Genomic DNA, 23114 nt, shown 5'->3' on the forward strand with positions numbered 1-23114 from the left:
CCCTGGGGGTGCTCCGAGGGGCCAGCGTGGGAAGGCGCCTGCCATGGGGACAAAGGCCGGGCTGGCCCAGTAGTCAGGAGGAGACGAACAGGCTGGACAGCCCTGCGTCATCAGGGGACCGGCGGGCTCCAGGAACGGGGCTGCAGAGCCTACCAGGAGCATCAGTGCCGGGGACAAGGGGCCTACCCGCTGGGGACAGAAGTCTCGCCACCCCTCCTCCTGGGCTCAGTCTAAAGAGCTCAGTGTGTGGAAGGGGGTGGCAGCTGCTTCCGTCCTCCTGACTGGGGGGGGAGGACATGGGGCGTGTGGCTGTGGATGGGTGGGCCTCCAGGTAGACAGGAGCTCGGGGAATGAGCCGATGGCAGCCGGCTGCCTGCCTGTAGGGTGTAGCCAAGTCCCCTGCTCTCGGCTGACATGGCAGGATGCCCAGAGCTCCTGCCCCGTGGCAGGTGGTGGCATTGCCCATGCTGCCTCCACCCACCAGGCACTGGCCAAGATCCCGGAGCGCCTGGGCCCGTGCTGGGTGCTGCAGTCCTGGGCCTGCGGGCTCCCCTTCCGAGGGGGCCTCCGCTATTTCTCACACACATGGCACCTCGAGAGGACGCCGGTGCAGGGCATGGAGCATTCTGCAGGGAGTCAGCAGTGGGAGCTGTGGGGCGACAGTCTTGCCAGCCATCCCCTGCCTCTGAGCTGGGCCAGCCGGTGGTGACGTCTCCCCTCGGGCATGAAGCAGCACCTCCCTCCGGGGCCTGGCGAGGGCGCTGCTGGGCCGCGCGGGCTGTAGAGTGCCGGGGAAATGCCCTGTGGGCTTTGGGCACAGAAGCCGGGCCGGAGACACATCTCTGGGCCTGACCTCCCTCGGCCCCTCACAGTTAGTCAGAAAGCATTTCCTGCCGCCCCCGCCCCTGTGGCCCACGAGCTGGAGGCGCCCGAGCACCTGCCACCAGGTGCACCCCCCTGGGCCGCCACATCTGACAGGCGGGGGCAGCAGCAGGGCTGGAAGTTTCCCACAGTCGTCATCTCCGGCCAAACTCAGACACGGCCAGTCCCTGCGCTGCTCAGACGCGGGGGACAGACACGGCATGTTCCACTCCTCTCACCCCACTCTGGGTGGCCTCCCTGAGAGCAGAGCCCGGGGCCAGGAGCCGGGGCTGCTGCTCCTTAGGTCCAGCCCCGGGTAGGGGTCGGGAAGGTCAGGCAGGGTGGGGGCCTTGCTCAGAAGGGCGCGGGGACAGCGGGTGACCGGGCTGCCCTCGCGGCCACTGCGGTGCTGCCTGTCCGTCCTGGCCTCCCAGGGTGAGGGGGGCTGAGGGACACCTCTGGGAGTGGGCGTGAGGGCTCTGGGCGTGGGGGTTTGGGGTCTGTGTCCCCAGGGGGTTTTCCTGGGGGAGTCCCCGTCGCTAGGTCCCGTGTGTTTGTTTTTCTGGGTACGCCTGTGGCATAGGGGGAGCAGCTGCATGTATGGGGGTTTCTGTGTGTGCGTGGGTACAAACGGTGGATGAGAGAGGGGTCCCGGGTCTCCAGCCCGTGGCAATTATAAATCTCAACCACAGACTTTTCTTCAAAGGGCATTCAACCGAATTGGTCCCCTCCTGCGGGCGGTGTTTTCAGACCCGCGGGGCCCCGAGGGCCCTTTCCAGGGCTCTGGGCGTGGCACCATCCCAGCCCTCGGGGGCTTCCGCCCTGGCTGCTTGGCCAGCTCTGGGCCACAGTCTTTCGGGCTGGGAGCTCAGTGTCCCGGAGCCTGCCTGGCTGAACCCCCATGCCCCCCCCCCCCCGCCATCCTGAGGTGCTGAGAGGGCACAGAGCCACAGCCCCATTCTCGGCACACCCCGCAGACCCCTGCCTGCTTAGACCTGGGCATCGCTCATCCTCTGGGACTGTTGCCCACCCCTCCAATCTGAGAATACTGGGGAGTCCCTGGGTAGGTTTGGGGGCTCTGGAGTTGGGTTTACGTGGCCTGTTTGGGGGCCTCCAGGTCCCCCCGGGGCTAGGACAGCAGAAGCTCAGTTTGGGGAGGAACAGTGCGGTGTCAGCTGGTGGTGCGGGGAGCTGCGGGGAGAGGGAGTGGGGGTGAAGGGCAGGGCCCTCAAAGCACACCACTGCAGGAAGCAGGGTTAGCAATTTATTGTGACGACATGGCCCCCGGGCCTGAAGTGCCCTCCACCGGGCTGGCCCACCCCCGCCTGCCCCCTAGGGGCCGACTACACAGAGGTGCAGCGTTGTTTCAGGAGCTCGGTCGTGTCCCTCCACGGTACCGTGAGTACCTCAAAATCACAGTGCAGCTTCTGCGGAGCGAGCACGGGGGAAAGCAGGTGAGCCTGGCCCACAGGCCGCCCCTGCCCCCCAGCCGGCCCTCTGCCTGCCAAGGCCTCTCTGGGCTGAGAAGAGTAGTCCCTGGCCCAAGGGCCAGCGAGCCAGGTGGCTGGCTAGATCCCAGCTCTTTCTAGCCACCCACCCCCATTTTCCCTCCCTGCACCCCACCCTGGCCTGGTGGCTGAGTCACCCCGAGGCAGAAAGGTCAGGTCAGGCCTCCTCCTGGCCAGCAGACCACCTGAGGCTGGACAAACTGGAAGGCCCCGGGGTGGGGTTCTACCTCCTGCTGTGCTCCTACGGTCAGGGGGCAGGCAGAGAGGTTCCCGTGGTCCCCAGGGGTGGCGTTCTTCCGGCAGGTTGTGCTCTCCATCTCCATCGACAGGTAATACAAGATGCCAGCCACCACCTGCGGGGGAGGGGGGCAGGTGGGCGTGCCGGGGACTCCCCCCCCCCACTCTCCCACCCAGCCGGGACCCATTCAGCACCCTGGCCTGGGATCCCGCTGTGCCCTGGAGGAGTTCTGGTGGGCATAAGGGGCCCAGGCGTGTCCCCAGGTCCCAGGGCAGAGGCCTCCAAAGAGCAGGAGGCAGAAGACTCAAAAGCACTGGGGGGGCTGAGACCCCAGGGCACTTCAAGCTTCTGAGGCCAGGGCCCCCCGAAACTCGCTGTGTAGCCTGGAGGTGGAGGGGTGCCAGGATGCTCCTGGAGCTGGCAGGAGGCTGCTGGATGACCCCTCTCCCTCTCAGGGTGGGCCCCTTCACCCCCGGGGTCCGCCCCTCTCCTCTGGTGCCCCGTGGGCTCCCGCCCTCCCCCATCGCCTCCCTCGGGCAGGGAGTCGGGGAGCCGGCAGGGCGGGGTGGGCTCCTGTCTGAAGCACGGAGGGATTTTTCCATCGTGGATCTGGACATTCGGTTTCCGCTTCTTAACACGCTGCTTTCAACGAGGCCCCGCTGGGGTCCTGCGTCCCGGGCGCCCCGCGCCTCCCTCGCCCTGCCCGCCGCCCGCCGCCCCGCACCTGGCTCTGCGCCTTGAGGACGCGCGACGGCCGGAAGTAGAAGAGGCTGTTGCTGCCCTCGTTGAAGGTGGCCACGGCCACCTGCGTCGCCCTCTGCACCTCCGGGGCGTCGGGCGGCAGGTCCTGGAGCCCCCCCACCAGCAGCGGCCCGGCCCCGGCGTCGGGGGCCAGCGCCAGCAGGCAGAGCGCGGCCAGCGCCAGGCCCGGCGCGCGCGGGCGGCTCGGGGGCGCCATGGCGGCCGGTGCGGGGCCCGCGGGCCGCGCCGCTTTTACGGGAGCCGCGGCCGGGGCGGGGCCGCCGAGTCCCGCGGGCGGCGCGGAGGCCGGCCCGGGGCCCTCCCAGAGCGTGGGGGCCGGGCGGCCCGCGGGCCGAGGTCCTCGAGGGAGAGGACAGCGACTGCGGGCCTCGGGCGGTGACTGAATCTCTCTCTGTCCCCCTCGGTGCTCCCCTCTGTAAAATGGGTCGCTGTGAGGCGCCCCGGAACCTACACGCCTGCGCTGGGCAGCGCCTGTCCGGGCATGAGCAGCCAGCCCTCCCCTCACGCAGGTGCAGGAATTATGATTTCCCCTTGACCGAGGCGCCAACACGATGGGGGGTGGGGGGTGGGGGAATGGATTCGCCTCCGGACACCAGCTGGTGAGTGTGAAGGTGGTACTGGCTTTGGGGTCCTGGTACCTGATTAGAATCTGTACTTCAAATCCCACTGAGCCCAAAGGAAAAGAACTGGCCAGGAGGAGTGGGGTTGTGGTACCAGCTTTGCCATTTGCTGCCTGGGTGGCCTCGGACATGTCCCTCACCCTCTCAGAGCCTCAGTGTTCTCACGGGAAGAAACGAGATGGCCCTCATAAGGTTGGTCCAGAAAGGAAGTGGTTATCTCCCAGGGACAGCCACCTAGTCCAGAGCATGGTCACTGCCCAGACCTTAGTGCCAGCCTGCCACCCTCACCCACCATGGCACAGCTGCTGAAAATCTCTGCCCCTTCCCTGGCCTCAAGTTGGTTATGGGCTTGCCTTACAGGACAGGCCGTTTATAGCCCAACTTGGCTTGCCGGGGGGCCCAAGCCAGGCCAGGACCCTAAGCTGAGAGAGGGGGTGAAGTAAGAGGCCCAGGACCAAAGCACAGGAGCACAGGGGACCTGTGGGAGAGGCAGCCCTGGGGGTGGGGGTAGGGAGCCCCTTGGGTTCCCCCAGGTCTGCTCTCTGGGCCCTTGGAGTTCAGAGGAGTGAGGACATTTCTCAAAGGTCACACACCTAGGAGTGGTGTCTGGGTGAGACAAGAGGATGCGGAAGGGAAATTACTGGGCTCCTGACACGTGCCGGGCCTTCCACGAGGGATGTGCCCTCCATTCTCCCATCCTTCTAACCACCGCAGAAGCTTGGTCATGACCTCTGCTCCCAAGGAGAAAATGGAGGGTCAAGGGGAAGGGTCAGTGGTGAGGCTGGGCTGGACCCCAAGTGCCAGGAATGCCCAGATGTGTGCATCCAGGGCCGCTCCATAGGGACGTCAGGGGCAGGACTCAGCTTCCTGGGAGAGTGGGTGCCCCTGGGCGACGTTCCCAGGGCTGAGCCTGATCAGCAGGGCTCTCGGCCTGGGCCGGCTGCACACTTGGGGCTGACTGCACTGGCCCCAGGGCACTGTCTAAAGTTCTGCTGTGGTCCAGACACCCCCACTAGTGGCCCAGGGTGCACGCACTTGTCTTTACTGAGCCTCATCTCTTGCCCATGTCCTGAATAATCTTGCTGCCCCGGGTGGGCCCTTGACATCTCCTTCACTCTGGGCTCAGGCCTTCCAGGGTTTTCTTGCTGCCCTGAGAAGTCTCTTCCTTGAACCTTGGCCTGGGCTGTGGATATCCCCCTCCCCTACTTCCTTCCCAGGGGCAGCGGCAGCTTTTGGGTGCCAAGAGAATGCGGCTAGGGTTCATTCCAAGCTCCAGACCAGCTAGGAGCACTCACACCCTGATTGGCTGAAAGGGGCAAGCTCTGGCCAGGTGCTGGGTGGAACACTGAGTCAATATTTGGAGATGTCTGCACCCTCCATGTGCCCATGCAGTCACACCAGGCTGGTGGGTGGCCAGGCATGTCCTACTGGTCACCCTGGGCTGACACTTGGATAACTGCCCCCAAGCCCTCACCATCCCTACCTGCTTCCTACATTCCAGGGCTTGGTCCGTTTGTCTTGCTAGCTGGGTTGGGACTGAACTTGAGAGGCTGTGCTTTCCCAAGATACATTCTATTTGTCACCTCCAGTGAACTAATCCCGGAAACTTTGTGGGATGCATTGTGGCGCCCAGATAAAGGGATTAGGGCCCGCAAACCTCTCCCAGGACTGCCCAAGTGCCAAGGGAGAGGTAAGAAAGCAGGCTCCAGCCCTGCAGGTGACCCAGGGACGGGCAACCAACAAGGAAACAAAAGGCAGCCCATCTTGCAAGGGTCTGCCAGGGAGGGCCCAGTGCCACTGCCAAGGGGACTGGAACAGGCAATCAGCGTGGGCTGGAGCCACAGGAAGGGCTTCTCAGAGCACCAGTGGAAATGTGGCAGCCTCAGGGCTGAGGTGTGGGAGGCCAGGCCCTGCCAAGTCCCAGCCTGAGCACACCAGGCATGGTCAAGGGGACCCTGGACCCTTCCAAGAAAACCTCAGAAACGTATCGTGGTCCAGCAGGCGTCCTCACACCTCGGCCTGGGCTGTGGCCTTCTAGGGCCCCCACCAGGAAGGCTGCTCTCGCTCTCCACACCCCTCCTCCTAGCGATAACCAGAAGGGTTTCCTGCTCTTCACCCTTGCTGTCCTGAGTCTCTCCGGTTTTCCCTGTATCCTTTCACTCTGAGTTGTAGCTAACACAGAAGCATGCACAGAACCTATACGTTCAGCCAAACAAGTAAGGCACTACCTGTGTTGCCACGTAGGCCCGGAAGTGGAAACTGCCACTCCCTGCCCCCGAGCCCTCCAACTCATTTTTCCCTCCTTCTTTCCCAGAGGTAACCAGGATTCACTTTTTCACACTATGGACTTTGTAGTAAGTCAATAAGCATCTCTTTTTCATTTTACTATCTACATAGGACTCCTTAAACAAGAATGTTTTTCACCTTACACGAATGGAATTGCCTTATTTTGCTTCACTTCATTTGCTCAGGATTCTTTGCGATTCGTCTGCTGTTATTTGGTCACCTTCCCTCCATGTGGTATTCCGAGGCTTGGGCTCACCATTTGTCCACTGGGGCACTGCCAGCCCTCAGCGTGGTTTCCAGCTGGGGGCGTTATAAGCAGCACTGCTGTGAGCACCTGTGTCTGCTTCCTGGTACAGAACGTGGGTTTTTCCATACCTGGGAGTTGAAGCCCGGGTGACAGGGGCCCCTTATCTCCAGTTTTGCCAGGTAACACCCAACTCTTTTCAAAGGTTCCTACCAATTTGTACTCCTACAAGCTGAGTATCAGTTCCTGTTGCTCTATGTTACTAACAGTTGCCTTATCAGACTTTAAATTTTTTCTGCATCTAGTAGGTGTGTAATGACATCTCATTTGCATTTCCTTGATTGCTAATTGAATTGAGCACCTTTTCACACGTTTATTGGCCACCTGGGTCTTTTCATTTTGCCTGCCTTTCTGATCTTTTTTCCAGCATGTACTTCTGCACATGTTCTGTTTACCTGGCTGACAAGTGTCTCTGCTCTGGGTTTTTCTCTTCACTCTTTTCACTGACTACGACTCTTGACGAAGAGAAGTTTCTAATATTAATAGAGTTGAATTTATCAGTTTTTCTTCTTTTAGAAATTCTTCTTACCCTAAGGTCATGAAAACCTTCTATCATCTCAGTTTTGGTACTTGTGTTCCTGATGTCTATCACTCTCTCCTCACCAGCCTGTAAGCCCTGCCAGGAAAATTCTGTCTTGTCTGTACTCTAAGAAAGTAGTACAAGAAAGTTGTGCTGAAAGAATGAATGCCAAGTAGGGCTGAGCACTCTACAGCTAGTGTTTTATCTGATCTTCCCAACTACCTCATTTTCCAAGTGGGGAAACTGAGGCTCAGAGAGGCTAACTGTCATGACCAAGTATATGACCAGGTATATGAGTCTAAAAGTTACAGTTTAAATTCAGTCTAGCTACTTTCTAACACCAAGTCCATGAACATAATACTTCACCTCTCAGAGCCTCAAGTTTTCCCACCTGTAAAAGAGAATACACTTATTATTGTGAAGGAAAAAAAAAATGCTTGCAAAAATCTTAGCTGGATCTGGTCCACACTAAGTGTTCAACAAAGAACACGAATAAAATGTACTTAATAAAAGTGGAACTGAAACCTTCCTGTGATGCTCTTCCCCTCCCCAAGACAGCAGGGCTGATGGCAAGAGTCCTGCCCACTCCTCCCGGAGGCCAGGAGAGCGCACGAGCACTGGTAAGTGAGCTCTCACCCACATTCAGTGGAACCTGACTCCCACGGACTTCTCTAGCAGGTGCTGCCTGGCCCAGCTGTTGATACCACTGACATCTGGGACACCACAGCCCATCTGGCTCCCAGGCCGGGATCAGCCTACACTCTCCCCCACCTTACTCAGGGACTGAAACATTCCAAAGCACCTGCGTGAAGCCCACGTGACTAGGGTGGCCACCCTCTGGGAGTGGGAAGGGAAGCTGCCAGTTTCTGTGTACACTGATAAGGAACACAGGAGACCCAGACAGGCCCTGGAAGGGAAGCAGCCAGTTTCTGTGTATACTGATAAGGAGTATAGGAGACCCAGATAGGCCCTGGGAGGAGGCCACTCACAGACCAGTTGCTTTTCAATGCAAAGCCCTGACATGAAGGCCACTGACTTTATTGACTTAAAAAACTTTATAAGGTCAGCGACTGTTCTGACAAAAAAGGAGCCAAACGGCATAAAACAGACCAGGGGTGAGGGTGGGGAAAGGAAAGGGGCCAGGAACCCACTCCGGAAAGCTGATAACTGTCCTCATGGACCAGGCAGGGGAAGGAAAAGGAAGGGGAACACATGCAACAGTGAGAATTTCCAAAAAGTTGAAATGGTGAGGGGAGAGAACTCCCGAAAGACCCTGGAGTACATTGGAGGCGAGTACTGACAACAGCGATCTTCTCCTTTCTAGAGGATGGGGGAGGAGTCCCCGCTCAGCTGCAAACTCTGGAGACTCGACGCTGGGACTGGGGTTCCCTGGAGAACATCACAAGAAGGCATCACACCACTCTCGAAGGCATCCAAAGCAGTCCCGGGACTGCTTGGCATTGGCGCCGCATGTGTCCTTGAGCCATTCCCGGAAGAGGTCTTCATCTTTCTTGAGCACCAGAAACTGGCCAAGGACCACATAGGCCTGCAAAACAGGCAAAGCAAAGGGCAGGCTGCTAAGTGCACTGTTGGGCTAAGAACTAGGCCACCAGGAAGGGGTTCAAAGTACATGAGCCCAGGCAGGAGGGTGGCTTTTGCCCCCACCTCTCTTCCACCAAGTGACCAGGCTCGGGCTGTCTCTTCCAAGTACATCCCATTCTCTACCCCCCAACAGGCACACTCACTTTTCTCACTCCCAATCCACCCGGGAATACTGTGGTCTCCCCCACCCCAGGCCTCCCCAGGTACATGCAACCACCCCAAACCTTGTCAAAGCCCCTCTCTTCCAACTTCTTGCCCAGGACTTCACCAATCCCGGCCAGGCTCCCCACTGGCTTTTCCCCCATGGGCTCTGCCACGAAGTCTCGGTGCTTTTGGGAGGTTGTCATCTTGATCAGGCTTAATCTGGGAATCCCAAGAAAAAGCAGGTTAAAGCTGAAGACCTTAGCACTCCCAAGGGCCCAATGGCAATCCCTAACAAGGAGGAAAAGGAGACCGTTCAAATTCGATAACTCTCATTTCACAGATACGAAAACTGAGGCCCAGATAGTCTTTAGTCCACTATTCAGAAAAGACATCTCTTCCGCCTCCTGCAGGTCATTTGGTACTGCCTAGAGAAAATCTGTCCCGCCCTAACAGGTGGCGCGGTGTACGGGGAGGCTCCCCAGAGTCAGCAGCAGGGCCCGCCCAGCGGCTGTTAACTCCCAATGTGACCTTGGCTGGGTACCGAAGGCACTGACCCCGCCTGGAACGGCGACCTGGTCTGAAAAAGACACGCATGGGCTCCGCGCTCCACCCGCCGCCAGCCCCCGCCCCAGCCTGCTGGCCGCGCGAGGGCGCAGACGGACGGCGCCGCACACCTGCTCCTGACCCGCGGGGACCGCGCTTCGGCTCCGCCGCGCCTGGTCCTACTGGCCCCGCCCCCAGCGCGCGCCGCGGCCCCCACGCGCCGGGCCCCGCCTCCTCCACGCCCCGCCTCCTCCACGCGCGCCGCGGCGCAGCCCTCTCAGCGGGCGCCGGCCGCCCACAGCACCTGCGGCCTTTCTCCACCCTCCACCCCGCGCCTCCTCTGGCTTCCAGCCCGGGCCCTGCTCCGCGGCTCGCGCTCACCAGCAGCTACGGCTCCCGTAACGGCTGCTCCCGCCACCCGGCTCCTCCCGCCGCTACCTCAGCCCACTAGAACTTTCTTCGACTTCCGCTTCCGGCTCGCTTTTAGAGCCGCCTTCTAAAATCCCAGTCGGGCACTTCTACCCACTTAGAGCCATAGAGATGAGGCGATCCCGACCTCCACGGAGCCCTTAGTGGGCGCTCCTTTCGGGTCGCTTCGGGGAAGCCGGGCAGCCTTATATGATCTCGCTTCTCGGGTGGCCCCTCTGGTCAGGGAGTAGACGCCTCGGAGGCGAAAACGCCCATTTCCTGCTGCCCTGCTCCCGGAACTCACAGACCTAGGCTCGGCCTCCCTGGCGGTGGGAAGAGTTAGAGGGACGGACCAGGGGGTGGCCGGGAGGCTTCCGAGCGAGCTCCGGAAGTACAGCGCTCGGAGGAGTCCGACTCGGACCCGCGTTGTCCTCAGCGCCTCGGGGCTGGTGAGACTTGGGCGTGAACCCGTGACGCCGGAGGTCTGAGTCCCAGCAGGCGCCGACGCTGTGACCGCCGGCAGCCCCCTTTCCGAGCCTTCATTGGCTCATCTGCGAAGTGAGTCGTGGAGGAACCGTTCTCAGCGTCAAGCCTGGGGCAACGGGGTCTCTCGCCCAGCGCCCGTGGGAGCCGAGGGCCGGAGAGTGAGTGGGGGTCTTTCTCTGAGGGTCTTTCCTCTGGGATAGGAGAGAGGGGAGGGCGGGAGCAGCAGCTAGGGACGACACTTAGGGGTTTCCTTTGGGAACCGTCAGTCTGGGTGGCCCGGCGCTTTTCTCAGTCTCTGAGCCAGAAGTGTGGCTGATGCTGCGGACCAAGCCCGCTCGCCTCGACTTTTCATTAATTCGACTCGTCAACGGTGGTGTGCCCTAACTAATCTGCCTGTGATGTATTGAGAGATTATAGCTCGAGGATCCATGTTGTGTGGCTGTGCAAGACTTGGGGTGTAGAAACCTGTTGAGAAAGATAGAGTTTATCGCATTCCCCTTCCCGGGCTTTTCCCAGAATGATTTCTCTAAAGCACTCGTAATTTTATGGTTATACCAGTACTTGGGGTTGCGGCAGTTATTTTTGAGTGCTTATTGTGTACTGTACGTTGTGTCAGGACCCTTAATTACATTATCTTATTCCAGTAACAGTGCTTTGAGTTAGCTATTGTTATTTTCTCTGAGCCCTAGAGAAGTTAACAAGGGAAGTAGCCAAGGTTGGACTGGCAGTTAGAGTCTAGAGCCCTTGTTCTTAATGAGTACACTGAGTCACTCCTCAGTAAAAGACCCCTCCCCATCTTCATAGCAGTCCTGGCTTCTCAGCCTGCCACCCAAGGAACTCAGGAGGAGGTGACAGTCTCTGCATTCCTCACCCCCTCCCCGGGACAAGACCCACCATGTCTCAGGCCACCAAGAGGAAGCATGTGGTGAAGGAGGTGCTGGGGGAGCACATGGTGCCCTCTGACCAGCAGCAGATCGTGAGGGTAAGTGGCAATGGGCACAAACTGCTTTTTTCCCCCACCCCCATTGAGCCTCTGGAACGTGGATAGGGTGCAGTGCCACCTACACGATTTTGATCTGACTGACGAGGCTGACAGATTCTTGCTCTCTCCTGGACCAGGTACTCAGGACCCCAGGAAACAACCTGCATGAGGTTGAGACAGCCCAGGGGCAGCGCTTCCTGGTGAGCATGCCCTCCAAATACCGAAAGAACATCTGGATCAAGAGAGGTGCGCGAGGTGGACCCCTAGAGACAGAACCATTAACTGTGGCTTCAGCTTCCCTCATTGGCCGTAGGACTGACTGCCTCTTCTCTCCTCTGCCTACAGGGGATTTTCTTATTGTTGACCCCATTGAAGAGGGAGAAAAGGTGAAGGCTGAGATCTCCTTTGTGCTCTGCAAGGACCATGTGCGCTCTCTGCAGAAGGAGGGGCTCTGGTAGGGTGGTCCCCTTGAGCATTGGCTCCCTGGCTTCTGGGGGGATTGGCTTCTTAGCTTCGGAATTGGGGGAGGGAAGGTCACGGCATCCCAGGCAGGGACAGCTGGAAGCAATTTTTTTCTTCAGAGATTTCTCTGTCCTTTCTGAACTTGACTGTTCTCTTGGCACAGGCCTGCAGCCTTCTCCGAAGTAGATGAGAAACACACTAACAACAGGAGCAGGTAAGGAATAAGCTTTAGAGTAGGGAATACAGAAAACAGGGTTCCAAGCCCTGGTGCCCTGACAGGGGATGGAGCCTTCCATTGTCCCTGCAGAGGGTCCCCCACGAGAGTCTCTAAATGTGTAGTATAATGTGTGCTTACAAATGTGGATGAGATGATTTGTGTTTAAGTCTTGGCTTTGACAAACACAGGTGAATGACTCAAAGCAAGTTACTTCATCTCTTAAGCCTCAGGTTTTTATCTATAAAATGGGAGCTTTGTGAGGATTAAAGGAACTAATGCCTGTAAAAACTGCTTAGTATGGTACCTGGTATGTAATGTGGACCCAATTAAGTGTTAGTTAATGGTAGTAGAATCATTATGTCTTTAAGTAAAACCAGTGGCTCAAGCAAACTTTTGGGTGGGGAGCAGGCTTTACCCTGTTTTCTTTCGCCAGGTTTCCCCGCCATTTTCTCTGTCTGTGTCCCTCCTTTTAGTCGTTAAGGGGGTGCTGGGTTTTGGCCTGTGGGGCCTGACTGGCCAAATGGTCCTCCTTTTTCCTGGCTCCCTTGATGGCAGAGCTGGCTTTCTCAGAAGGCATTGGCTGTGTCCTCTTCCCCCATGCAGACAAGCTCAGCCAGAACTCCCAGCCGAGCCACCGTCATCAGGAGAGGAGTCCAGCTCTGAGGACGATTCTGACCTCTTCGTTAACACCAACCGCAGACAGTATCACGAGAGCGAGGAGGAGAGTGACGAGGAGGAAGCAGCCTGAAAATGCCAGGACCCACTTCTCCATGTGCTCAGAGACTAGCCCCTGGCTACCTGGGCTTGGACATTCCCAGGATGCTCTGCAGATCTTCCCCACCCCTGGAGGGGGACAAGGCAGGGCCCCTCTCTGAACTGACCTTCTGACCTATGGGAGAATTAAACCCCTGGTGGGTGGTGACTTGTGCTGGTGTCTGAGTGGCTCTCTGGGGGGAGGAGGGACTTGGGGTCAAGGGAAAAACCACATGCTCTTTGGTGGAGGCCTCCTGGGCCAGTGGGCTGAAGGGCTGATGGAAAGGGAGTGGAGGATGGCTGGACTCTTCCCCCGGGTGGTTTGTGCTTCTCACTCTCAGGGGCCAGACCCTGTGCTATGCCTCCCTGCTCTGCTTAGTGACAGGGACTTGCCCACCTCATCGCATGCTTGCTCAGGATCACAGACCTGGAACTTAGTGCTCACCTACCTCGAAGAGACACTCAGGACATGTCCCAGGATGCCTGGTGAGCTGCTTACCCCGCCTTTCTGGCAGTCCACTGTTGCAGAGGCCTGGCTTCCTTGCCATGCTTCTGTGTACATGCCCAGACTCTTCCACCTTTAACCACTCTCTCCTCCAGAATGTCTACTGTGTGAGCAGCAAACCTCCCTATATCCTTAATTTTGTTTTGAATGGTCTCTCCATCTCCTGACTTGGTTTGAAACCTGGCTCTTCCCTGAGGACATCACTTGCCCCGTAAACTTTGAAATGGAGGCTGCCTTTTTACTCTCACCCCTCTTGTGTCAGCAGCAGGAGATAGGGTTGCTGGCTGCCTTGTGTCTACTTAGACCATCACTCTTCCCACCCCTGGATATTAATTTTCTCTGTCTTCATTTCCGGTCATTGGCCTTCTGGTCACTGCTCAGTGGAAGAGGACCTGGCCTTCTGGTTTAGGGTCTTCTCCACCCTCGGTCATGTCATTATTTTCTGCATCCCACGGATGACCCCATTCGAGCCTGTGGCCCCCTAGTTCCTGACATCTTCAGCTTTAATGCCCATGCCTTCTGTGTCATGTTGCATTTGTTGCCTGCATCCTTGGTCACTCCCTGGACTCTTGGTATCCACTAGAAATTGCAACCCCTTTTGGATTCAGGCCCCACTTCCTGTTTTCTTGCTTATTTACTCAACTACTCACTGTAAAAAACTATCCCTCAGCTCTCTTGCCGTTAGCTTCCTGTCTCCACTCTCCTTCTTGTCCAGCATACTTCTGTGCTTCATGCCTTCTGCTCGCCTGCCTGGCCTCCCTCCATTGTATTCACCTGGCAAAACCCTGATCCTGGGTGAACCCAGTTGCCCACCCTTGTGCCTCCACCCAAGTAACTAAATACCAAAGAGAAAACAAGCAACTTGGCCCACCAGTTTTACCTTAATTTAGCAATTACAGACTTTAAATGGACACTGAGCAGCACATAGCAAACTACTCTAGGAGGTATCTATTTCAAAACTTCCATCTCCCAATTCCCAATTCCCCCTTTTGCTGGTTACTTCGTGAAGACATAGTGGCCACTGGAGGGAGCCCTCGCCATCCCATTACCAGTTCAAACACTATGCCTGCGCCTGCGTGTCTAGTCTTTTTTCTTCCCCTTGCAATTCAGTGGGAAGGTAACCCTTCCCTCTGTGCTTTCAAGCCTGTCTCTCCTCTTGCTTTCTTGAGGACTTTTTTTTCTTTTGTCATTCTCTACTGGTTGTGTTTCATTAGCATCAAACATGCTGTAGAATCAATCTCCCATCTCAGAAACAATCAGCTACCGCTCCATTTATCTGCTTTTGAGTCACTTTCTCTTATGAGTCCTTAGTGTAGCCTTAAATGTATACACATATATAAAAATGTATATATGTTTTTAAAAAAGCAAGCCAGGTGACTTAAAGATATGTGTGTATATAAGACATCTGACTTTTGTTTTTCTACAGGACGTAGCCCTCTGAAGTTTTCTTTCTTTTTTTTTTTTCCTTTTTCTTTTTTATAAATGTATAGTCTCTTTTCCCTAACCAATTTATTAGATAGGTCGTTCTTTTCTCACTTGTTTGAAACACCTCTTGTAAACTAAGTTTCTGTATACACATGGCTCTCTTTTCAGAATTTCTAATCTGTCCCATTGACTATGTGCCAATACCCTGTTTTATACTATGATTTGATACCTGATAGCCAGCTCCCTCATTCCCATCTTAATACTGCTTGGCCTTTTCATATTTTCTCTTACATAAGAACTTTAGAAGAAACTTGTCAATTTTCATTTATAAATCCTGTTGGGATTTCATTGGCATGGTTTTAAATCTCATAATTTGATTTGGAGAGAAGTAGTATCCTAACAGTTTCAAATCTTTGCATTCTTTTGTAAGGTATTAATATTACTGTCTTCAAATGGCTCAGGTGTATTCTTGGGAATTCTGTAGTTATTTGTTATGAATAGGATTTTTTTTAATCTTGGTTTTGAATGAGATCTTTTGAAATTACCTTTCTAAGTGTCATTGGCACATAGGAAAGTTGTCAAACTTAGTGTCACTCTAGTTGTTCTTTATGCCACTCACCTGCTTGATCTAGTTGAACTCTCATTACTTCTAATAGAGAACTCTCATTACTTCTAATCTTTATTTGAGTCTCTTGGTTTTCCTACAGAGAGTATCAAATCATATCCTACTGGTGGCGTTTTTATCTCATCCTTTCTGCTCTTTCTATTTTTCTGGCCTTTCCACTCATCTACTTTTTCTTGTGAATTATAGTGGCTAGGCTCTCCAGTATAATGGTGAATGGCCCCCTTGACTGAGCCTCTTAGTGGGAATGGTTGTCATGTTTGGTCTTGAAATATGACTCTTCCTTAGGTTTCTGGTAGATAATCTTCATTTGGCTGAAGATATTTCCTTCTGTTCCTAGCTTACTGAGGGTTTTTCCCCCTTTAATCATCAGTGATGAATTTTGACATGACATCTATTGAAATAATAAAGAAATTTTGTTTTATTCCTATTATCCAGTTCAATGAATAGATTTCCTACTGTTGAACCATCTTTGCATTCTGATATAAATCCTGCTTGATTTTATGGTGTTTTGTTTATTCAGGATTTTTACATTTATTCCTAGGCCAATTTCACATTTATCTTTTTTTGTGAGGTACCAGGACCAGAAATTGAACTCTGGGCCTCATATGTGGGAAGCCAGTGCTTATTCACTGAACCACATTGGTTCCCCTGAGTTGGTTATTTCATTTGTTTGCTTTTTTTTTTTGTTTCTACGAGACACCGGGAACCGAACCTGGGACCTCCTATTTGGGAAGCAGGCTCCCAACTGCTTGAGCCACATCCTCTTCACGTTGATCTTTTAATCATCTTCATGTCCTACTTTGATATCAGCACTGTGCTAGCCTTAGAGAACCAGTTTGGAGACATTTATTTTTTTTCTCCAGACTTTATAATAGGAAGTAATTATTTCCTCAAAGTTTGGTGGAACAAAATGTATATAATTATTTTCTCAAAGTTTGATGGTTTATAAAACATCTGCTAGTGACTCCTTTTTAATTTCTTCTGTTGCATCTTTATTTACTCATGTTTTCTATCTTTGAGTCAATTTTGGTAAATTTTCTAACATATTTCTATATTTCAAGTATATTTAAACTGGTAAAAGTCACATGGAGTGTTTGTATCTTTTCGGGACTTTATTACTTATAAGTGACAAAAGATACGTCAAACTGGCAGAAGCAAGCAAGGGCCCATTGGTCTGAAGTCTCAAGAGTAGAGCTTCAGGAATGGTTTCGTCTGGGCTCTCCTCGTTTGTCTTTCAGGTTGTCTGTGCTGCTGCTTGCTCAATCCTATTCTGTCCTATAGGTGGTTTCTACAGAAGGCTCCAGTTACACACAGTCCTTAGAGGAAAAAAAAAGTTCCTTCAGAATCCATGTATTTCAGGGAAAACTGATTGGTCTTGCTCAGGTCATTTGCCCTTTCCTGACTGACCACCCTGGCCGGGGTGTGGGGGGTGGGCAGTAGGTTGGGTGGAGGCAGGCAAGCTGCACTGTGTGTGTGTGTGTGTGTGTGTGTGTGTTGGGCAGTAGGTTGGGTGCAAGCAGGCTAGCTGCACTGTGTGTGTGTGTGTGTTGGGCAGTAGGTTGGGTGCAAGCAGGCAAGCTACACTGTGTGTGTGTGTGTGTGTGTGTGTTGGGGGGCAGTAGGTTGGGTGGAGGCAGGCAAGCTGCACTGTGTGTGTGTGTGTGTGTGTGTTGGGCAGTAGGTTGGGTGCAAGCAGGCAAGCTGCACTGTGTGTGTGTGTGTGTGTGTGTGTTGGGGGACAGTAGGTTGGGTGGAGGCAGGCAAGCTGCACCTGGTCCACATGACATGCATTTCCTATGAAATAGAGTCTGTCATCAGAAAAAGGAAGGCAAGGGATGACAGCAGGTCAAACTACAAACGTGTCTTGTCTTTTATTTTCTTTGGTTAGCTTTGTAAGAAGTCTTTCTACCTTACTCTCCTATTCTTTTGTTTCTTTGGGTCTGGTCTATATGCTCATTTTCTAGCCTCTTGAGTTTTATGTTTATAATTTAGTTTGTTTTCTGATGTATTTATGGCTGTAAATTTTCCTCTAACAACTCTTTTGACTCTTCCCCACTTTATCATGTGTCTATGTGAGTTTTCTTTTTTGGGGGGAGAAGGGGGATTGGGGGCAGCATTGTATCTGTAAACTTGGCCTTTAGGTTTTTCCAGCTCTCTGAATGATTCTGTGATTTACTCAATAACCTCTTTTTTTCATTCTAAAACTTTTAAGTCTCCATCTCTTATTAGCCGTATTGCTTATGTGGGTTGCCACCAAGAACCCCGAAGGAGGTAGGGTCCTTACGTTCTGCACACTCCTCCTTGTGTTCTACCCCTGCTCCTTCAGCTTCATGGTGAAATCCAACCAGTTAGGACTGATTCCTATGATTAGTTTGGTTTGAGGCTCTGGGACTCTTCAGCATCTACACCTCCATTACTTTAGGACTAAAGTGGCCTGCCAGGTCATTTCCTCTGGGGCTTTCCCACAAAGCCCCTTACTCTCTTGTCTGCTCAGCTACCCATATATATGTACCAAGGAACACAAATGGCAACCACATGGTTCTTTAATCTGTAAATGTGAAATACGTTGATGCATTTTCTCATGTTAAAACATCCTTGAATCCGAGGAATAAAACAGTCAAGATGTATTTTTTTTAAACATCGCTGGTTTTGGTTTCCTGATATTTTGGGGATTTGGGCATCCAGGTTCCTAAGTGAGATGGCTTAAAGTTTTCCTCTTCTGTATTGCCCTTTCCTGTTTTTTTAATCAAGGAAACACCAATCTTATGAGGTGGAGTGTTTTGTTTTTTTAAATTTTCCTCAGAAGAGGTGAAGATTGGATTATTGCATTTCTAAAACTTGGGTGAAACTTGGTGTGAAGCCAACTGTGCCTGGCAATTTTAGGGGGTGTTGGGTAGGTTTTTAACTAGATCTTTACGGTATTAGATGACTCAGCTTTTCTGTTCTTGACTCGGTTATATTCTCTAGGGAAAAGTATTTTTAGACTTCTGGGAAGATGGAGGATTAGAGAGAGACAGGACTCCTCTCCCAAAAAAATAGCTAGAGGACAATCGGAAAAGGCCTTAAAAAAGTGTTTTAGGATTTAGGGCACCAGGGGAAGGCTGGACATCACCCAGAAGAGAGAGGGGCAAAGGAAAAGAGTTTCAATTGGAAAACTCTTGAGTAAAAGCTGCAGCTGCAGGTGCCCATCCCACTGCCATTGGAGCAGACAGCTTTGAATTCTCCGGCCTCTGGCCAGTGACTATGGACAAGGCGGGGCACAGGGATCCACCTATCCAGGAAACGAGGGATGCAGCCTAAGGCTGATGCAGCTTTTGACCAGTCAATTTGGTCTGTGTCCATAAGCCTTTCCAGGCCGGGTGGGGCTACACCATTGTTTGCCTTGAGAGTCAGCAAGGGATGAAAGAAATCCAACTCTCAAACACTGTTCCTACTGACCAAGACTGGTTATTGAGAACCAGGGGAGTGGAAGTATTCCCCACCTGAGAAAGGGAAGGGGCTGCTAGCAAAGGTTGGAGAACAGCCTCTGAGAAAGTTGGGTATGCCAAGCTCTGAAAAGCTTTGAGGCACTGCCAGCACTGCCACAGTGTTGCAGTCTTATTGCAGTGAACACATTCCCACCAGAGACTGAGCTGAGAGTGGTGGAAAGGCTGGCTGTTACTGCCATTCTTTGATTCTTGGTTCAACTTGTTCAGACTCTTTAGGATTACCCGTTTAGTTGCTCAAATCTGGACCATGGACCCAGTAATGGGTTGCAGACCTGCTTTCAAGGACCTTGCGGAGTCAGGGTGTAAAGACCCAAAAAAGCCCCTCATTTATTAATTTTCTTGCATGCACTGCCTTGGTCTGTCAGCAGATGTCGCTGTTTGGCAACCCTCTCAGTATAGCTATAGGGGTAGCTATACAGACTTCTGACAAAACAGGTTTTAAATGCAAAATGTTGTAAGACATGCAGAAAGTTATTATATAATACTAAAAGGGAAAATCCACCAGGAAGAAGTCATAGTCATAAATATCTATGCACCTGAGCCAGCATGTGCAAAAACACATGAGGCAAACCGGCAATATTGAAGGAAGAAAGACACATCTCTACAATAATAGCTGGAGACTTCAATACGCCATTCACATCATTAGATAGAAGAACTAGACAAAAGATCAACAAGGGAACAGAACCTGAACAATAACATAAACGGACTAGACCTAACAGACATATACAGAATGTTGCATCCCAAATCAGTGGGTTATGCATTTTTCTCAAGAGCTCATAGATCTTTCTCCAGAATAGGCCACATATTGGGTCACAAGGAAGGTCTCAATAAGTATAAAAAATGATTGAAATTATACAAAGCACCTTCTCATGTTGGAATGGAATGAACCAGGAAATCAATAATAGGAGGGAGAGGGGGAAATTTGCGAATAACGTGGAGGCTTAAACAACACACTCCTCGACTATCAATGGGTCAAAGAAAAAAATTGTAAGAGGAATTAGTAAATATATTGAAACAAATGAAAATGATAACACAGTTTATCAAAACTTATGGGATACAACAAAGGCAGTGCTGAGAGAGATCTGTAGCCCTAAATGCCCATATTTAAAAGGAAAAAAGAACTAAAAGACCTAACTGAACACCTGGACAACTAGAAAAAGAAATGCAAACAGAGCAGAAAGAAGGAATAATAAAGATGAGGGCATAAATAAATGAAATTGAGTACAAAAAAACAGCAGTGAAAATCAAAAGCAGAAGCTAGCTCTTAGAGAAGATCAATAAAATTGACAAAACCCTAATTAGACTAACAAAGAAAAAGAAGATGCAAATAAAATTCAGAAATGAAAGGGGGGCTGTTAAAACTAACAAAAATGATCTAAGGGGATAGAAACAATGAGAAACAGTATGCCAACAAATAGGACTACCTAGATGAAATTGACAAATTCCTAGAAATGCACAACCTACATTGACTCTACAAGAAATGCAGGAAGTCAATAAACCAATCAGAAGTAAAAGAAATTTAATCAGTCATCTAAAGTCTCCCAAAAAAGAAAAGTGCAGGACCAGATGGCTTCACAGGTGAATCCTTTTTTTAAATTTAATGTTTTATTTTTTTTTAAAAGACATTTAAGTTACATAAATGTTACATAAAAAATATCAGGGATTCCCCTATGCCCTGCTCCCCATACCACTCACATTTGTACCCATTAACAGCATTCTTCATTAGTGTGGTACATTCATTGCAATTGATGAACCCATTTTGGAGCATTGCCACTAAGAATGGATTATAGTTTACATTGTAGTTTACAGTCTCTCCCACACAATTCTATAGGTTATGGCAAGATATATAATGGTCCACAACTGTTGTTGCAATGTCATTCAGAACAATTCCCGAAAATGCCCCAGTATTACACCTGTTTTCCCTCTCCCTGATCTCAGAACCTCCAGTGGCCACTGCTTCCTCATCAAAAATATAAGTTCTTCCATTGCTAAAATCACAAGTCTGCAGTAGAATCCCAGTAAGTCCACTCTAGTCCATAGTTTATTCCCCAATCCTGAGGATTTTGGGATGGTGATGCCCACTCCACTTCTTAGTGAGAGGGGACTTCAGGCCCATATGGCCGATGGATGGGACTCTCTTGCTTGCAGTTACAGGCTCTTTGGATTCCTTGGTATGGTGGTTATCCATCATCACCTCCTTTTTAGTTGTCCTGGGTGAGACCAATGAACTGGTAAGTAGGTGTTGCAACTCTGTTGAGTCTCAGGGCTCAGCTGGTACATGGACAGCCCAAAGATTCAAGTCTCTTGCATGAACACCTACCTATTCCAGCACTGACTATAGGTTCAGATAGAAGGGACCAAAGAGCCATGTGTAGGGAAACCACAACCGAGTCTAATTCTGTCACACTGGGCACAGGTGAATTCTACCAAGCATTTTGAGAAGAATTAATACCAATCCTGTTTAAACTCTATCAAAAAAATGAAGAGGGAAAATTACCTAACACATTTTATGAAGCCATCACCGCCCCAGATAAAGATACAAGAAAAGAAAATTACAGACCAATCTCTCTAATGAACATAGATGCAAAAATCTCAACAAAATACTTGCACATCAAATCCAACAGCATATCAAAAGAATTATACACCACAACCAAATGGGATTTAATCCTGATATTCAAGGGAGGTCCAAAACAAGAAAATCAATAACGTAGTACAGCACAATAACCAATTGAAGGGGAAAAAACATATAGTCATCTTGATCAATGCAGAAAAAGCATTGGATAAAATCCAGCATCATTTCTTGATACAAACATTTCAAAAGATAAGTATAGAAGGAAAGTTCTTGAATATAATAAAAGGCATATATGACAAACCCAGTCAACATCATACTCAGTGGGGAAAGGTTTATACGTTCTTCCTCCAAGTTCAGAAACAAGACAATGATGCCCACTATCACCACTGTTATTCAACATTGTAGTAAAGTTCTAGGTAGAGCAAATAGACAAGAAAAATAAAAGAGGGGGTATAGCTTTCACTATTCACAGATGACATGATCCTATATTTAGAAAATTCTGAAATGTCTACAACAAAGCTACTCGAGCTAATAAATGAGTTCAGCAAAGTGGCAGGATACAAGGTCAACATGCAAAGATCAGTAATGTTTCTGTACACTAGTATTGAACAATCTGAGGAAGAAATCAGGGTAATTCCAGACAATAGCAACAAAAAGACTCAGATACCTAGAAATCAATTCAACAAAAAAATGTTCAGGACCTTATTCAGAAAACCACAAAACACTACAAAAAGAAATCAGAGAAGACCTAAACAAATGGAAAGACAGGCCATGTCTTCCATGGAAGGGAAAGTGCACCCAAATAGCCAGAAAACTTCCTAAAAGAGAAGAGCAACGTGGGAGGACACTCACTGCCTGAACTGGAAGCGTATTACAAAGCTACAGTGGTCAAAACAGCATGGTATTGGCATAAAGATAACCACATCAATGGAATACAATTGAGAGTCCAGAAATAAACCCTCACCTCTATGGTCAAGTGTTGTTTTTTTTTTAAAGATTTACTTATTCATTTCTCCCCCTCTCCCTCATTGTTTGATCTCGCCGTGTCTGTTCATTGTGTGCTCATCTTCTATTTAGGCATGGGAAACCAAACCAGGGACCTCTCATATGGGAGGGAAGCACCTAATCACTGAGCCACCTCCACTCCCTGCTTTGTTGTGTCTCTCATTTCATTTTCCTCCTTGTGTCTCTTTGTTGCATCACCTTGTTGTGTCAACTCGCTGTGCTAGCCCATCACATCAGCTTGCTGTCCTGCTTATCTTCTTTAGGAGACACTGGGCACCGAACCTGGGACCTCCCATGTGGTAGGTGGAAGCTCAACCTCTTGAGCCACATCTGTTTCCCTCAAGTGGTTTTGAAAAACCTACCAAGTCCATGTTACCAGGACAAAACAGTCCCTTCAGCAAATGGTGCTGGGAGAACTGGCTACCCATAGCCAAAAGAATGAAGGCGGACCCCATCTCACTCCCTACACAGGAATCACCTCAGTAGGGATCAAAGACCTAAATATAAAGGCCAGGACCATAAAACCACTAGAAGAAAATGTAAGGAAACATCTTCAAGACCTTGTAGGAGGTGGTGGTTTCTTGGACTTTACACACAAAGCATGAGCAACAAAAATGAAAATAGATAAATGGGATCTCCTCAAAATTAAACACTTTTTTCACCTCAATGAACTTTGTCACAAAGGTGAAAAGGCAACTGACTCAGTGAGAGAAAATACTTGGAAATCACATGTCTGCTAAGGGTTTAATATCCATGATATACAAAGAGATGATACAACTCAGCAATAAAAAGACAAAT

The 23114-nt window shown here is 51.2% G+C and overlaps 3 protein-coding genes across 5 annotated transcripts; 1 reads left to right on the forward strand and 2 right to left on the reverse strand.

The window, feature by feature from the left end:
- Positions 1-2111: 2111 nt before the first annotated feature.
- CST6 (cystatin E/M) lies at positions 2112-3580 on the reverse strand. The gene is made up of 3 exons (XM_058306370.2): positions 3332-3580; positions 2597-2722; positions 2112-2288 (listed from the first exon to the last, which is right to left on the reverse strand). The coding sequence occupies exons 1-3, from the start codon at positions 3563-3565 to the stop codon at positions 2205-2207; spliced, it is 444 nt and encodes a 147-aa protein (XP_058162353.1). The 5' UTR covers positions 3566-3580; the 3' UTR covers positions 2112-2204.
- Positions 3581-8099: 4519 nt separating this feature from the next.
- On the reverse strand, positions 8100-9881 carry BANF1 (barrier to autointegration nuclear assembly factor 1). Its single transcript, XM_058305149.2, has 3 exons — positions 9770-9881; positions 8926-9064; positions 8100-8645 (listed from the first exon to the last, which is right to left on the reverse strand). Exons 2-3 carry the CDS (start codon positions 9046-9048, stop codon positions 8499-8501), a joined length of 270 nt encoding a protein of 89 aa, XP_058161132.1. The 5' UTR covers positions 9049-9064; positions 9770-9881; the 3' UTR covers positions 8100-8498.
- An 18-nt stretch (positions 9882-9899) lies between these two features.
- Positions 9900-17889, forward strand: EIF1AD (eukaryotic translation initiation factor 1A domain containing). 3 transcript variants are annotated; one of them, XM_058305147.1, is made up of 6 exons: positions 9900-10440; positions 11087-11264; positions 11402-11510; positions 11610-11718; positions 11890-11940; positions 12547-17889. In XM_058305147.1, the coding sequence occupies exons 2-6, from the start codon at positions 11178-11180 to the stop codon at positions 12689-12691; spliced, it is 501 nt and encodes a 166-aa protein (XP_058161130.1). In that variant the 5' UTR covers positions 9900-10440; positions 11087-11177; the 3' UTR covers positions 12692-17889. The 3 variants fall into 3 exon arrangements, with proteins under 3 accessions (XP_058161130.1, XP_058161131.1, XP_071074052.1); XM_058305148.1 differs by having other exon boundaries at positions 11090-11264; XM_071217951.1 differs by having other exon boundaries at positions 9900-10354.
- Positions 17890-23114: the final 5225 nt, after the last annotated feature.

Source organism: Dasypus novemcinctus, chromosome 10 (assembly GCF_030445035.2).
Source record: "Dasypus novemcinctus isolate mDasNov1 chromosome 10, mDasNov1.1.hap2, whole genome shotgun sequence".
Classification (NCBI taxonomy): Eukaryota; Metazoa; Chordata; class Mammalia; order Cingulata; family Dasypodidae; genus Dasypus; species Dasypus novemcinctus.

Bases quoted from the DNA above. Each gene is read 5' to 3' on its own strand.
- EIF1AD (XM_058305147.1), top strand. From the start codon at position 11,178: ATGTCTCAGGCCACCAAGAGGAAGCATGTGGTGAAGGAGGTGCTGGGG. The intron at 11,265-11,401 runs GTAAGTGGCAAT...CTCCTGGACCAG, and splicing joins ACCAGCAGCAGATCGTGAGG to GTACTCAGGACCCCAGGAAA. The intron at 11,511-11,609 runs GTGCGCGAGGTG...CTCTGCCTACAG, and splicing joins GAACATCTGGATCAAGAGAG to GGGATTTTCTTATTGTTGAC.
- CST6 (XM_058306370.2), bottom strand. From the start codon at position 3,565: ATGGCGCCCCCGAGCCGCCCGCGCGCGCCGGGCCTGGCGCTGGCCGCG. The intron at 2,723-3,331 runs GTGCGGGGCGGC...CCTCCCCCGCAG, and splicing joins TCCTCAAGGCGCAGAGCCAG to GTGGTGGCTGGCATCTTGTA. The intron at 2,289-2,596 runs GTAGAACCCCAC...CTCGCTCCGCAG, and splicing joins CCGTAGGAGCACAGCAGGAG to AAGCTGCACTGTGATTTTGA.
- BANF1 (XM_058305149.2), bottom strand. From the start codon at position 9,048: ATGACAACCTCCCAAAAGCACCGAGACTTCGTGGCAGAGCCCATGGGG. The intron at 8,646-8,925 runs GTTTGGGGTGGT...CCTGTTTTGCAG, and splicing joins AAGAGAGGGGCTTTGACAAG to GCCTATGTGGTCCTTGGCCA.